We start from the raw sequence: 16,017 nt of genomic DNA on the forward strand, positions 1-16,017 counted from the left end.
TAAAAAAAAAAAAAAAAGTTTTTTAATTAAAATATTTTAGAAAATAGAGAAGAATAAGTTTGTCAACCTGTAGGCTAGGATCACTTTGAGGGGCAGGAATGTAACATTCCATCATTCACTTGGAATTGTGGAGGAGTGGGGCGGGCATGGAAAATGGAGGCCATATGACTCAATCCTCTCTCAGGACTTTCCATAAGGCCAGATGAGCCTCAGCCTCCCAGCAGAGAGGAGTTCCAGGTCAGGTTGCCCTGGCCTACGCAGTGCACCAGGTCTGTGCTATGACCACCTTCCTGGAGTTACCAGATGCCTTTGTTCCTAGGAGTTCAAGAAATTGAACATGTGAATCCTTAGCCCGGAGAGAAGTGGCTGGGAGGGGCAGACTAAACTATGCAGAGGGGAAGCTGCATATGAGTGAGGAAAGGTGCTTGGCACAGAGATTTGGGAAGCCCTGGCCATGCTCTGCCCTGAGGCTATGTCATCAGGAAGTGCCCACTAAAGAGCGTTGGGAAGGAAGTCCAGTCAGAAAGGCTCCAAGGCCTGAGGCGACTGCCAGGCCCAGTGCCACAGTGCGAGCTGTACTCAGGGCTCGGTGAAACTGGGTCGGGGTTGCAAAGCATCGTCAGCTAAGCTGAGAGGAGCCCAAGGCTGAGGCTAGAAGGCAGGCCTGGATAGCAACCCGCTCTCAGCAGTCACTTGCTCTAGATGGAAATGGGCCTGCTTCAGAGGAACTGGGTCTATGTGGTGCTCCTTCTTCTTCATCTTTTTTTTTTTTTAAAGAGTCAGGGTCTCACTCTGTTACCCAGGCTGGAGTACAGTAGTGCGATCATAGCTCATGGCAGCCTCTTAACTCCTGGGCTCAAGTGATCCGCCTGCCTTAGCCTCCCGAGTAGCTGGGACTACAAGTACACACCACTATACCCTGCTATTTTGTTTTTTTTTGAGAGGGGGCGGGGTCTCACTTTGTTGCCCAGGACAGTCTTGAACTCCTGGCCTCAAGCTATCTTCCCACATCAGACTCCCACAGTGTTAGGGTTACAGTCATGAGCCACATGCCCGGCCAGTTTGGTGCTTTGGACAGGCCCACCTAGGACAGGAATTCACAGGAGTTGAACTCCTCTTTACTGAATGCCAGCCTTCACTTTAGGAGGTACTCCTGGGGACACAAGGATGAGAAAACCAGATTGTTCCCACAGACACTTCCATCCAAAGAGAAAGTCAAACAACGAACTAGAATGTACACAGCCAAAGGAGGGAGGATGCACAAAGGACTTCATTCAGGTGCCAGATCCTCCTCTTCCTCAGTGCCTTCCTCTACTGTACCCTCTAGAAAGAACTCTGGCCTCAACGTCAGCATTACACATCTGGACCACAGCTGGGCTGCTGTTCAATGGCCTCCCTATGACTAGCTTTCTGCTCTGGCCAAGCCCACCCTGGGCACTTGGGGCATCTGTTAAAAAGATAATCACTGCCAGGCGTGGTGGCTCATGCTTGTAATCCCAGTACTTTGGGAGGCCAAGGTGGGCAGATCACCTGAGCTCTGAAGTTTGAGACCAGCCTGGCCAACATGGTGAACCCCGTCTCTACTAAAAATACAAAAACTAGCCAGGCATGGTGGTGGGCGCATGTGGTCCCAGCTGCTCGGGAGGCTGAGGCAGGGGAATCACTTGAACCCGGGAGGTAGAGGCTGTAGTGAGCTGAGACCGTGCCACTGCACTCCAGCCTGGGTGACAGAGGGAGACTCTGTCTTAAATAAATAAATAAATAAATAAATAAATAAGATAATCACTACCACGAATAATGGTAACTCTTAGATGAGTTGGGAGCAGTGGAGAGGGCACCAAGGATGATTTCCACGTCTGTCTAGATTTCCCGGAGCAAGGCAAATACATTTCCCAAATAAATGGACTTCTGAGAAAGTGCAGAACCCCAAACGTACACATCTTAGCAGAGGGCGCCATCTTCTGGCCTGCACCCTGCCGCCTCTCAGCCTGTGTGTGCCTGAGGACAAGGCTCTCCTAGGCTCCCAGTAAGTACACACCACACGTGTGACTGGGAAAGACAACAAGCTTTCTCCTTCCATGGCTGGCTACAGGATCATAAAACTGCTTTTCCACTTTACAATCAATCAGGTTGGGTCAGGCAGAATTTCAAGGCTTCTGTCATAGGTAGATGGGCTCTGTAAAGTCACGCTTAAAAAAAAAGTGGAGGTAGGTTCAAGATCTGCACACAACTGGGGATGAGGGGAGTCTGATGCTCTGCTGTGTGATCATGCAAGGAACTGTTCCCAGGGCAACTTATGTCGCTTTTAGGGACACCTTCTTCGTCCAAGTAAGAATGTCAACCACACTGTCTAAAACCAATGCATGTCTCTGAGAGGTGTGTGTGTGCGCGTGCACATGTGCAAATGTATCTTAACAGTCAGACAGCCAGAAATAAACTCTCATCCTATATCTCACACTAGTGGGGAGGTCTAGAAAAGGGTGGGGGGCTTGGACTGCCAAAGCCCACCATTATTAATGTGCTGAAGCCCCCTTCTGTTATGATGCTAAAGTCATTCAAATTGAAGAGAAAGGACCCTTGGGTATTGTGTTCCTTGGCCCTCCAATGTGATCAAGCCCCATGGGAATGGATGGGATGTCTTTGAAAAGGAGTAGTGATTCTCACACTCTGAGAAAGCAGTCTCTTAGGGAGGGGATGGTGTCTTTAGGTTTGGATATCACGCGTTAAAAACTAGGTGTGGAAAAGAAGGGACTGGCACTTCATAAAGGTCTGTTTTGTTTTGTTTGAGACGGAGTCTCGCTCTGCCACCCAGGCTGGAGTGCAGTGGCGCGATGGCTCACTGCAACGTGCGCCTCCTGGGTTCAAGCGATTCTCCTGCGTCGGCCTCCCGAGTAGCTGGGATTAGAGACGTGCACCACCACGCCCAGCTAATTTTTGTGTATTTTCAGTAGAGACGGGATTTCACCATGTTCCCCAGGCTGGTCTCAAACTCCCGAGCTCAGGTGATCCACCTGCCTCGGCCTCCCAAAGTGCTGGGATTACAGGCGTGAGCCACCACGCCCGGCTAGCTCAAGGTTTTTTTTTAAAAAAATATCTGAATCTGCGTGCTTGCACTCCTCCAGGTTGCCAAAAGCTCCATCACTCCACATTCGTTCACTCCAAACTCCTTTAGACATTCCTGTCTAGCCTCCAAAAGCATTTGGGTTTGCCACTCTGGATTTTATTTCAACTTCCTCATTTTACAGTTGAGAAAAACAGGAGGTAAAGAGAGGAATGTACCTGCTTTAGGAAGCAGCTCTGGAAAGCTGAACACAGTTTCCTGCTCTCGCTCTCTCTCCACTACTCTCCCTTTAAAAAATATACTTTCTTCTATGGCCAAATCAGACATTCATTACCAACCTGCGATTCCCTTAGGACTTTAAAAGGAGGGTTGTTCAGGGGTGACAACAATCTCCTGTCTGTTATACGTGTCCATGTAGGCAGAAACTTACCCAAATTCAAGCCCCAGTCTGTGTCCCAAAAACTAACTACACAGAGCAGGGAAACCAGAGAGCTACAGTTCAGACCAGGAACCTCCTCTCCTAACTCACGTTTCTACCCGAGCCCGCGAAGGAACGGACCGGAAGTGGCGCTCAGCCTCCCCGCGGAGGAAACCGCCTATCCCGCCGTCGCGCTGGCCGGAAGACGAGGGTGCAATCCTCTGAAGGGTCCCCTCCTACTTCTTGCTGCCGCACGCTTGCTGTTGCAGACGCAGGAGTCTCCGAAGGTTTCTGCAGCTTTGGGGCCGGTTGTGAGATGCCAGGCAGAGGCCGCTGCCCTGACTGCGGCTCCACGGAGCTGGTGGAAGACTCACACTATTCGCAGAGCCAGCTGGTGTGCTCCGACTGCGGCTGCGTGGTCACCGAGGGGGTCCTTACCACTACCTTCAGCGACGAGGGCAATCTCCGAGGTACTTGTGGCCCCGGGGACAGCCTGGGGCGGTGGAGGGATTAACATCAGATTCCTTTTGTCTCCCCGCTCCCTCCCATACTCCTAACTGTAACGCGCACTCCTAATATGAGAGAAAATGACCTAAAGTGAGCGAGGGAGCCGAAGGAGATGGGGGGCTGCCATTCATCTGTTTTCCTAGCACTTAGTATAGGACATAGATGGTGCGGGTAATAAATGTTGAGTAAGTGAAACAGAAAGTTCCACTCATCTTGCCATGTCTGGTCATTGTGGAAGGATTGCCGATATGATTATAGCATGTATTATTACCCTGAAATAGTTTTAAGCACAAACTGGAAAAACATTACTTTGCTTTGCTTTCCAAGTTTCTGACCAGTGCAGCCCTCAAAATCTGCAGCCATTGTCTGGGTGGAGTGGCTTAAGCCTGTAATCCCAGCGCTTTGGGAGGCAGAGCCGAGAGGAATGCTTGAGCCTAGGAGTTCAAGACCAGCCTGGGCAACGTAACGAGACACTTGCCTAAAAAAAAAAAATAAAAATTTAGCCAGGTGTGGTGGCATACACCTGTAATCCCAGCTACCCAGGAGTCTGAGTTAGGAGGCCTACTTGAGCCTGGGAATTGAAGGCTGCCATGAGCTATGATTGCACCACTGCACTCCAGCCTGGGCTATAGAGGGAAACTCCTTAAACAACAAAAAAATCTGCTACTAGAAAAATTGTCTGTATGGAATGTACTGGAAGGATGACTGGAAATTTGGAACACTTGGAGCTGCTTTAGTGCAGTCCTAACCTTTCCCAGTCTCTGTGTATTCGGAACCGCTTGTAGACAGAAAATCAGATGGGGCCTTTAACTGTGCAGCAGCAGATGCTCAATGATTTGAATTCTGCGTCCTGGTTTTGTGTGGTGGGAGGGCAGGGGTCTGATGCATAAAGGCTAAGCACACTATTTGTTGTTTATTATTTTACAGAGGTAACATATTCCCGAAGCACAGGGGAAAATGAACAAGTTAGTCGCAGCCAGCAACGAGGTGAGAATTGACTTTTTACAACACAGTGGCTTTAAAGAAAACTATCCTAGGCTGGGTGCTGTGGCTCACGCCTGTAATCTCAGCACTTTGGGAGGCCAAGGCAGGTGGATCACCTGAGGTCAGGAGTTCGAGACCAGCCTGGCAAACATAGCGAAACCCCATCTCTACTAAAAATACAAAAATTAGCCGGGCATGGTGGCTCGTACCTGTAGTCCCAGCTACTTGGGAGGCTGAGGCAGGAGAATCACTTGGACCTGGGAGGTAGAGGTTGCAGTGAGCCGAGATTGTGCCACTGCACTGTAGCCTGGGTGACAAAGTGACACTCTGTCTCAAAAAAATAATAATTAAAAAAAGAAAACTATCCTGGTGGCCTAGTCCAGCTTTTCACTTTTCCTATTTTCAGCATTGCTGGTGTGAGGTAGAGTAGAAGAGAATGGTAATTAGGAATTTAAAATGGGGATGGTGGCTGACACCTGTAATCCCAGACTTTGGGAGGCTGAGACAGGCAGATCGCTTGAGGTCAGGAGTTCAAGACCAGCCTGGTCAACATGGTGAAACCCCGTCTCTACTAAAAATACAGATATTAGTTGGGCCTGGTGGTGCACACTTGTTATCCCAAGTGTCACTCCTGTCTATGCAGAAAGGTACATATTTTGTGCGTCTGATATCTGAGGCAAGTTTAGCAGATCTAAATAAGTCCTAGCAGAATTTTCTAGGAGGTGCATGATAGCTCCTTTGACCCCTCTAACTCTTGCTGTGGGTTTTTCCTAGGTCTCCGCCGAGTGAGAGACCTTTGTCGAGTTCTGCAGTTGCCACCAACATTTGAGGACACCGCGGTTGCCTACTACCAACAGGCATACCGGCACTCTGGCATCCGAGCGGCCAGGCTGCAAAAGAAGGAGGTGTTGGTTGGGTGCTGCGTCTTAATCACCTGCCGACAGCATAACTGGCCCCTAACAATGGGAGCCATCTGCACGCTGTTGTATGCAGATTTGGATGTGTTTTCTAGCATTTACATGCAGATAGTAAAGCTCCTGGGACTGGATGTGCCATCTCTGTGCTTGGCAGAACTGGTGAAGACCTATTGCAGCAGGTACCTTCCTGGTGGGAGACAGTAGGATGGGATGGAATGGGTCCTTAGACCTGAATCCTTTGACCTTTGGTCATCTCTTTTTTTTTTTTTTTTCTTGAAACGGAGTCTTACTCTTGTCACCCAGGCTGGAGTGCAGTGGTGTGATCTCAGCTCCCTGCGACCTCCACCTCCTGGGTTCAAGCTATTCTCCTACCTCAGCCTCCAGAGTAGCTGGGATTACAGGTGCCTGCCACCATGCCCGGCTAATTTTTCTTTCTTTTTTTTTTTTTTTTTGCATTTTTAGTAGAGACAGGGTTTCACTATGTTGGCCAGGCTGATCTCAAACTCCTGACCTCAGGTGATCCACCCACCTTGGCTTCCCAAAGTGCTGGGATTACAGGCGTGAGCCACCACGCCTGGCCTTGGCCATCTCTTTTTGACCAAAGCCCATGTAAAAGGATGTGGGAGAAAGATCTTTAGTTTATACTTGTACTAATAAGGTTAATATTGTTTTACATTTTTATAATGCTTTAATTTTCTTTCTTTTTTTTTTTTTTTTTGAGACCAAGTCTTGCTGTGTTGCCCAGGCTGGAGTATAGTGTCATGATTTTGGCTCACTGCAACCTCCACCTCCCGGGTTCAAGTGATTTTTGTGCCTCAGCCTCCCAAGTAGCTGGGACTATACAGGTGCGTGCCACCTTGCCTGGCTAATTTTTTGTTTTTAGTAGAGATGGGGTTTTGCCATGTTGCCCAGGCTGGTCTTGAATTCCTAGGCTCAAGCGATCCACCCATCTCAGCCTCCCGAAGTGCTGGGATTACAAGCGTGAGCCACTGCACCCTGCCAAAGAATGCTATAATTGTCAAACCCCTTTGCCCTCACAGCAACCTAATGACGTGGGGAAAATAGGTCTGAGCCTTGGCACAGGGCTGTTGAGTTGCGGCACTCATGTTATGTGCTCTGTGCGTGGCAGTTCCTAGAGTTGTGCTGTGCCATGGCCTTTGTGGCTGAATGCCCAGCTCCGTCTGAGCAGGATCATCTGCAGAGGAAGCTGAAAGGATATTAGTTAATGACAGAACTGGGCTTAGAAGCTAAGCCTTTTCTAGTTTTTTTAAAGACAGGGTCTCATTCTGTCACCCAGCCTGGAGTGCAGTGGTGCCATCATAGCTCACTGCAGCCTGGAATTCCTGGGCTCAAGCGATCTGCCCACCTGATCCTCCCAAAATGCAGGTATTACAGGCATGAGCACCGTGCCTAGCTCTTTTCTTGTTTGAAGTAGCTATGTTCTTTTCTTTTTTCTGATAAACAACGTTAAAAGCAGAGGCTGTTGGTGTCAAATAGCCTTGTATCTGAAGCTTGGTTACTGCTTGGCTGGATGACTGTGGGAAAGTTTTTCAACTATACATGCACATAAGATGGTGTAGATTAAATGAGAACGTCGTAAAGCACTCAGAATAATGGCGACTGGGAGGCGCCCTATAAATGTTTGCGCTCTCCTGCATCCCTCCGCCTTCCCCTAACGAGCGGAAGATGCCCTGTTTTCTCTCACTGCCTTTATTAACTTGCTGCCCAGTGAGCTTGAGTATTCCTGAGGGCAGAATAGCTTCCCCATCTTGAGTGGGCTGCCTTTCCTCACCGTGGGAGAGCAGCCCCTGTATCATTAAGATCCAACTCTCATTTTGGTTGTTTCAGCTTCAAACTGTTCCAGGCTTCACCTTCTGTGCCAGCCAAATACGTGGAAGACAAAGAGAAGATGCTGTCTCGAACACTGCAGTTGGTGGAGCTGGCAAACGAGACGTGGCTGGTGACTGGGCGGCATCCCTTGCCTGTCATCACTGCTGCGACTTTCCTGGCTTGGCAGTCGCTGCAGCCTGCAGATCGGCTTTCATGTTCCCTTGCCCGATTTTGTAAATTGGCAAATGTGGACCTGCCCTACCCCGCGTCCTCCCGCCTGCAGGAGCTTCTGGCTGTGCTGCTGCGGATGGCTGAGCAGCTGGCCTGGTTACGAGTTCTGAGACTTGACAGACGGTCTGTGGTGAAGCACATCGGTGACCTTCTCCAGCACCGCCACTCACTGGTCCGCTTGGCCTTTCGGGATGGGACAGCAGAAGTGGAGACCCGAGGGAAGGAGCCACCGGCGTGGGGACAGGGGCAGAGAGAAGGGGAGGTGGGAAATAATTCCTTAGGTTTGCCCCAGGGGAAGCGGCCAGCCAGTCCTGCCCTTCTCCTGCCACCCTGCATGTTGAAGCCCCCGAAGCGGATCTGCCCTGCACCGCCTGTCTCCACTGTCACTGGAGATGAGAACATTTCTGATAGTGAAATAGAACAGTATTTACGTACCCCTCAGGAAGTTAGGGACTTTCAGAGAGCCCAGGCTGCTAGACAGGCTGCCACGAGTGTCCCTAACCCTCCCTGATGGATATCCATTGGGAGCACTTCAGCCTGTTCTGACAGCTTGATAACAGCCCTGTCATAACCAAGGATGGAAGTGTACACAAGTCCGTAGGTATTGCCTTTCGTGTTTCAAGGAACCAAGATGGGCTCTGCCATTCGTTGGACCCTGGGTCCTGGAGTGAAGTCAGGAGTGCAGGGATGACTATAGGTAGGAGAGGCTCCCATCCTTTGGTGTGGGAGAGCAAGTTGCCTATGTCCATGTTCTGTGAGATGGCTTTCCTCATGGATGGATGGGAAAACGTCAGGCTCTCTGCTGCTGGTTTGAATTGGACACCCTGCTGCTGCTCCTCCTGCAGGCCTGAGGGGGCGTCCCTCTGCTTGTGGAGCAGTTGCCATTCCCAGCAGTATCAGCCTTCAGAGGAGTGGAAACTGGGGAATTCCTGGCCCTACGTCCATTCACAGGCATTGGTGGGTTTGTGTGTGTGGTGTCATGAGATCCTGTACCTCATAAAAAAAGGACAGTGGGTAGACTAAGGCAGTAGCTCAAAGGGCTTTGCAAAATTTTAATATATTAAAACAAGAGGCATCTGCTAGAAAACATTCTATTGTATAAAACCCGAGCTCTTAAGAACATGTTTTCTTTGGCACTTTCATTCCCTCCCTCCCCTTTCCCCAGCGTATTGCAAAAAGCTCTCCAGTGCTAAGGCATTGGCAGGGTGTGTAAACAGCAGCCAGCATATGTGGAAGAATAATACAAAGCTTTTTTTTTTTCTTCTAATATGTCTGTGCAGCAAGCATAAATAACAGGACCCATCCCAAGGAGTGTGTGTGGGTTTTCCCCTCCCCTGTGTCCTCTGTCACCTTGGTGATCAGGCCAGGGTGATGTGAAGACTGGGAGGGAACCTAGGTCAGACCTTGGTTTCCTGTTGCTCTTCCCAAGACTCAGGGTTCCCTCTGTTTCCATTTGGTCCTGTAGTGAAATGCTGGTGGTTGGTTTTAGGTTGGGGAAAAGATGGGTGCTGGTGTTTAAGAGTAGTAAAGGCATAGGCCCCTCATGATCTGCAGGGACCCCAGCCACTGCCTCTGGGCTTGGCTTGAGCTCCTGGGAGTCAGGAAGCTGGTTTGACATTTTGTAGGTTTCTCTCTACTATGGAGCTGGAGATCAAATGATTGGGATGGTTCTTCCATCTGGCCTCATGGAGGCAAGGAAGTGCTCTTCCTTAGTCTCTTGGTGTTGTAAGGCTGAGACTGGGGAGATGGGTCTTGTAACTGAAAAGTAACTGCTTCTCCAAACACCACCTGCATCTTTATGGGGGCGCCACTGTTTACAGGACTAGCTTTAGGGCATGACTAGATTCTGCCCCTGTTCCACCTGCCCGCTCCCTCTACTCCCCTCAGTTCACCCACAGGCACCTGGCAGTCAGCTGTTGAGGTGCAGGGTCTCGGCTTTGTCCCGGTGTGCCACCTCTGAACCCTGCTGTCTGGTTTAAGTACTACTACTGTGAGAATGGTGAGTTTGTTCCTAGTTGTGCCCGGTTCCCACTCCCCTCCCCCAGGACTGGTTGATGTCTAGAGCTGCCTTTCACATGGCCCCGCCCTCCCCTCTTGCATAGTTGATCTGAAAAGCAGCACCTTGTGACTTCGTATCACCTGCTTCATGTGCTGGGCTGGCTGTCGTGCCAGCCAAACCCTGGAGGAAAAGGGACTTAGGATCTAGGCAGGGGCTGGGCTGAAATCAGTAGAGGGCAGGCAGGAAAGGACACAGTTCCCACGCTCTCATCTGCTTTGCTGGTGAGGCTGATGGCCCCCAGTGAGGCCACATGGACAGTAGGTGGGGGTGGGAGTACTTGGGGAGGGTCCACCTGGGCTGTGCTGTGCCCTTTCACACAGACAGAGGCCTTCTCCCTTCCTGGGAGGGCACCGACAGTCCAGACTGCCCCGGGCTGGACGGAGATGTATTATGCGTGTTTCTGGGATTGTCTGTCGCTACCCCAGAGGGATGCCCTCTAGGCAAGTGGGGGAACATCTGCCTGTGGGCTTCCTCCAGCCATCGGCTCCTCCACCTCCAACCTGCTACTACGCAGACGCAGACGCCTTCGAGGGCCCTGAGCCGCGTAGCCAGCCCGTTTACCGCGTCGTCCGCCCCACCCTAGACGGTGGTCTCGCTCTTCCAGAGTCCGGTCTTCATGCAGCCGCCGCTGGCCACCTCCGCGCCCATCATGGTGACATCGTCGTACTTGCCCCCCTTGGGGACGCCGTTCAGGCTGGCAGCGTTGAGCGGGTACGAGCGGCGCTTGCTCTCCTTCTCCAGCGCACCGCCACCCTTGAGACTGTCGCGGCTGGCGCTGCGGCGCTGGCCTGGCCGGCCAGCCTCAGAAAGCGGCGCGGCGCTGGTGTCGCTGCCTTCGGACGGCGTGAGCATGGGTTCGCCTTCCAGCTGCAGGCCGGCGCCCGGGCTGTTGCGGCTGCTGCCCAGGTAGCTGTCGGTGGGGCTGTTGTGCAGGCTGCCGCTCTCGCCTGGACAGCAGGCTCGGGAGCCGCCCGCCGCGCCGCCGCGGCAGAGCTTGAGCGGTTCTTGCCGCCGGCCTCTCCCGGGCGGCGGTCCCCTTGGCCCGGCCCTTGTGCGCCCGACGCCCATGGTGCACGTTGTTGGGGTGGCGGGGCCGAGGCTTCCCCGGGGCCCGCGGGCTCCGGCTCTTCTTCTCCGTGGGCCGCCGCCCCCGCCTCGCACACCTGACTCTGGGCTAGCTGCAGGTTGGTAAGCTTGCAGGGGCTCAGAGCCAGCGGGTGGCAGCTGCTGCCGCTCAGAGAGGACTTGAGGGAGGGGGGCGCCTCCCCGAACACCGGGGAACCGTCCTCCGCGGCGGCGGGCAGGGCCCGGGGCAGGGCGTGGGGGGCCGAGGGAGAGGCAGGGGGGCAGCAGGCGCGCCACGAGGCTCTCACGTCCCTCCTCCTGGCACAGTGGTGGGTGAAGACGAAGAGGCCCAGAGCGGAGGCTGCCGCTCCGTACAAGCAGCTGCACACCACCCGGGGCAGCCAGCGCTGGGACACGGCCAGAGCCCCGCAGGCCCACATGGCCAAGTACAGGAAGTGCGTGGTCACCAGCGCTCCTAGCTGGACTCCCGGAGAGTAGAGGCTGTCACCATCCTCCGGGGGCCCGGGCGTCCCCACTCGCCCGCTCCCAGTAGCAAGAAGGGAACCTGAGTCACTCAGGAGGGGGCCGCTGCCCCTGAGCCTGGTAGAACCCCTCAGCTCCTCCCCTGCCTCCAAGGAGGCCCTGCTGTTGCCTCCCTTCGGCCTCTGCGCCAGAGGACCCCGTAAGCGCAGCCCTGCGCACAGGAAATAGATCCAGGTGATGAGCAGAATCAAAGCCACCGGGATGTAGAAGGCGCCAAGACTTGGACGCCACACCAGCCAGCAGCTGCAGGAGACACAGAAGCAGTGATGAGGCCAGAGGGCATGGCCGGGGTGGGGCTGGGGGCCAGGGTGGTCGGGGAGACAGGATATGGTGAGTGCAGAGACAAGGATGGCTTGGTCAGCATGCATGGGCTTGGGTTGGGTTATGGTTGGGTGGACCTGGCAGGTGGCCCTTTCAGTGGAGTGGAAGGCATCCGGTGTTAGGTAGGTGGGCTTGGGGCAGGAGGGAGGGGTACTCACTAGGGGCTGTGGTCCCGGTAGTTGTGGATGTTGACTGCAGCCGTGATGCCACAGATAATGAGTGGAATCCCTCCAGCTATCAAATAGAACCTGGAGGGAATGAGGGATTGGAGGTCCCAGAGGTGGGGAGAGGGAAGGGAAGAACCGGGTGTTCAGAGCCCTTTCCTTGGTGTCTGTCCCATCGTTTTTCCCCTTTAAATTGTCAGAATTTTTTTGCCAGGGATGCAAGGTCCCTTCAGGGACTACTTGGACTTGGCCATGACTGTTCTAAGGGGCAAAGGCCAGAATTGCTCTCTCACCCTAAACACTGCAGAAGCTGGAGGTGCCACTCAGGTTCCCAGGATCCTTGCTATGACATCTGGAGTCATCTCCTTCCCTGGCTTTGTCATGACTCAGAAGCCCACAGGATGTCCCCTACTGCACGGTCTTGTGGGACCTGCTGAGTCTAGGGCCTAGCCTCTCCTGTCTTTGGAGAGTGATCTCCCAGGGACCTTGAACCCACCCTTCACCCACCCTGGGAGGTTTCCTACGCCTGCCTTGGAGTCCCTCCTCAATTGCAAAGCTGGAATTGAAAGTATGTACCGGAGCATAGGACTGGGAGCAGGCAGGGCGGGGTCCCCTTCTTGCGGAGGGGGTGCCCTCCAGGTGAGCTCCTTGTGGAACACTCGCGCCTTCACCCCCATCCAGAGCAGCGTGGACAGGGAGGAGTAGTGCAGGGTGATGCCCACCTGCAGGGTCAAGGCATGGAGGCTGGGGACCTGGGGGCTATGACTGGACCCTCCCAGAGCCTCAGCCCTGCTGGTGCCCTCCCAGGCTTCCAGCCTCCGTTCCCCAGCTTTTTTACTTTACCCAGCTCACTCCTCCTACACTTGCCAAGCTTCCATCCCTGCTGCCACCCTCTGCCTCCACCCCAGGGTTCTCTCCCACTGCAGGACTTCCCATGACCCTGATATGGCTATCTGGCTGATCCCCCACCTCCCTATCACTGCAGGTCCCCATTTCCACTTTGAAGCCCATCTCCCCATTCTCTCTGATCTGGTTCTTACCCCTACTCTCACTCTCCATGCCCCACCATCCCTGCCTTCCAAGGCTGCTACAGAGGAAGCCATGGAGCCGTGGCCTATGAGCACCAGCCATTTTCTTCCAGCGCGTCTCCCCACTCTATGCCTAGGTGCCAGCACTCGTCTTGAAGCACCACCCCCTGAGCCCCTTTTCCTGCTTACCGCCTGGCAGACCATCTGGTAATTGGTGAGTGTGATGCCCCCCGCAAAGACGGCAGAGGTCATGGCCATGTGGAAGCACAGGTTCAGCAGCATGTGCCAGCCCTTCCGGGACACACGGATGGAGCTGCCCGGAAACAGTCTCGAATTAATGACCGTCCAACCCAAGGTCAGGCCCATGGGGTCTCCAGGCCATTGGGAGAGCCACGGGGGGCAGGCACATATCTGCATGTGTGCATGGGTGGGAATGTGACAGAGGCCACAGGGCAGGGAGTCCTTAACCCCTCAAAGTGATTCCAACCCCAGAACCTTCAAATGGGTGAGAGGCTGAGAAAGTCATGTGGACCTACCTGGGGAAAAAACCCCTGCCAAGTACTCAGTGAGCCCACCCTGCACCTGCGCTGGGAGGTTTCCTACACCTGCCTCAGAGTCCCTCCCCCATTGCAAAGCTGGAATTGAAAGTATGTACCGGAGCACAGGATGGGGAGTGGGCAGGGTGGGGGCCCCTTCTGTGCCTGCCAACCACACCCTCCCTCCTGCAGGAGCGCCTACCTGTGGTTGAGGATGTAGGTGATGATGGTGGCGAAGAGGCAGAGCAGCAGCAGGGCTGTGCAGGGGTATACCACAGGGTGCAGCCCTGCCCCCGCGCCCCCCACCTCCCTGGGAAAGGCGCTCAGCTCCTGGGAAAGAGCAGGAAAGAGGACATGGGGAACATGGACACTTCACTAGGCCCCCAGGCCAGCTTTCCTCTTCCCAGGCCCCTTCAGCCTTGGTCCTGCACTTTGGTGCTTAGTTCATCTGGGCAGGGAGAAAAGTTTCAGGCTTTCCACTATTAGGAAGCCGGCCCCATGGAGCCAGCTACTGCTGCCCCTTCCCTGCCTCTGGTCCTGCCTTGCTGGGGACTCTTCACACCCCCAGACTGAAAGACCAGAGATAAGGAGAGAGGGAGCAGGTGCTGCCTGTGACCAGCAGCAGGCCTGCAGGACTGGAGAGTGGCGGTACCACGTGCCACAAAGGAGGGGGTGACCAGGAAGGAGAAGGGTTCCCAGATTATTTTTTTCTACTTTGTAAGAATCTGGTCTGGGCTGGGCACGGTGACTCATGCCTATAATCCCAGCACTTTGGGAGGCTGAGGCGGGCGGATCATTTGAGGTCAGGAGTTTGAGACCAGCCTGGCCAACATGGTGAAACCCTGTCTCTACTAAAAATATAAAAAATTAGCCGGGCATGGTGGCACATGCCTGTAATCCCAGCTACTTGGGAGGCTGACTCAGGAGAATCACTTGGACCTAGGAGGCGGAGGTTGCAGTGAGCTGAGATCATGCCACTGCACTCCAGCCTGGCGACAAAGCCAGACTCTGTCTCAAAAAAAAAAAAAAAATCTAGTCTCAGAAAGTGCAGGATGTGAAGGCCAGGCTAGGGAGTTCCTGATCCATCAGATCCATCTATCTGGTTATAGGCATGGAGGCCGGACCTCCCTGCCTGTCTCCTGAAAGATGGAGAGGTGGGAGAGGCCAAAGGGCCATTTCCCCACATCCCGCCAGTCATGGGGCCCAATAGGAGTGCTGTCCTTTCTGTATTTCTCCATGGTCCCAGGTGGTCAGAGTACCCCCACCCCTATTTTCCACCCAATGCGTGTCCCTGCACCCCTCCACCTCTCACCCCACCGCACACCAACCATGAGCACGGCCACGTTGCCCAAGTGCTGGCAGTGCAGGGCACTGACGTTGGGCTGGCTGGAGCGGAGCTGACAGCCCTCTGAGGTCCAGCCCCCGGCCCCCCCGGGCCCCTCCTGGCTCCACCAAGCGGCCACAGGTTCGGCTCCCTCAGCCCAGTGCCGCAGCGAAACGGCCACTGGCTCTGTCAGGTTTCCCACGCCACAGCCACCTACAGGGGGAGAGGGACGTTCACACAGACACACACAGGGTGTCAGGGAGGTGGGCTAAGCTGGGACTCAGCAGCAGCAGCGGTGGCAGGGTGTGTACTAGGCACCTGCCAGGCAGAGCACAGTGCTGGGCTGGGGGCATGCGGTGAGATGCCACGGACTGCCTCAGTCTAACGGGGGACCCTGGAGGGGGAGGAGTGCAAATGATGATGGAAAATGTGAGCCCCGAGTGGTGGCCCGCCCTGAGTGCTGGATGAGCAGTGATGTCATGCTTCATGGTGAGGACTCAGGTTTGGGGGCTCGGGGACAAGAACACAGAAGTGCAGATGGAGGGAACACAAGCCAGGTACAGGGAGGAGGGACGCGGGCGGGATGGAGGGAGGACTAGGAGGAGGCATTCCCAGTGGGAGAGGGGCTCCCGGAGCAGGCCCTGGAGTCCACAGACCCCTCACCTACCCACCTCTCCCCACATACTCCCACAGCCCACGTGGCTGCGGACACAGGGCTTTCACCTTTCTCAGGCCACCGTACTTGTCCTTTAAGTCTTAGTGGTTTTCGGGAAAGGCCTCCCTGGCCTCCAGCTAGGTTGGGCAGTCCCTCATCCTGTGCCCTCCAAAACACTTTGTGCAGCAGCTCACTTACAATGAGCTGCACTTACAATGACTTGTCCACTGCCTGTCCTCTCTGCTGAAGGGTGTGTTCCTCAAGGACACAGCCATAACTGTCTGTGCACAGGTGTGTCAAGCTCAGGCACAGTCTGGCACATACCAGATACTCAGTGAGGACGCATGACCTGACAGCAAGAGTCTGCACTAGGA

General features: G+C 54.1%; 2 protein-coding genes across 2 annotated transcripts in view; one reads left to right on the forward strand and one right to left on the reverse strand.

Annotated features, from left to right (window-relative positions):
- The first annotated feature begins 3,660 nt into the window (after nt 1-3,660).
- Nucleotides 3,661-9,065, forward strand: BRF2 (BRF2 general transcription factor IIIB subunit). The gene is made up of 4 exons (XM_017849356.1): nt 3,661-3,949; nt 4,914-4,973; nt 5,745-6,066; nt 7,736-9,065. The coding sequence occupies exons 1-4, from the start codon at nt 3,796-3,798 to the stop codon at nt 8,457-8,459; spliced, it is 1,260 nt and encodes a 419-aa protein (XP_017704845.1). The 5' UTR covers nt 3,661-3,795; the 3' UTR covers nt 8,460-9,065.
- The window catches only part of ADGRA2 (adhesion G protein-coupled receptor A2), a 46,350-nt gene continuing 39,318 nt past the window's right edge, over nt 8,986-16,017 (reverse strand). The window contains 9 exon segments of the mRNA XM_017849355.1: nt 8,986-11,005; nt 11,008-11,038; nt 11,041-11,113; nt 11,115-11,858; nt 12,095-12,184; nt 12,677-12,822; nt 13,318-13,441; nt 13,867-13,994; nt 14,993-15,201. Of these exon segments, the coding sequence (XP_017704844.1) occupies nt 10,587-11,005; nt 11,008-11,038; nt 11,041-11,113; nt 11,115-11,858; nt 12,095-12,184; nt 12,677-12,822; nt 13,318-13,441; nt 13,867-13,994; nt 14,993-15,201 (1,964 nt within the window). The 3' untranslated portion in view covers nt 8,986-10,586.

The sequence above is a fragment of the Rhinopithecus bieti genome, unplaced genomic scaffold (genome assembly GCF_001698545.2).
Source record: "Rhinopithecus bieti isolate Rb0 unplaced genomic scaffold, ASM169854v2 scaffold_32047, whole genome shotgun sequence".
In the NCBI taxonomy this organism is placed as follows: domain Eukaryota; kingdom Metazoa; phylum Chordata; class Mammalia; order Primates; family Cercopithecidae; genus Rhinopithecus; species Rhinopithecus bieti.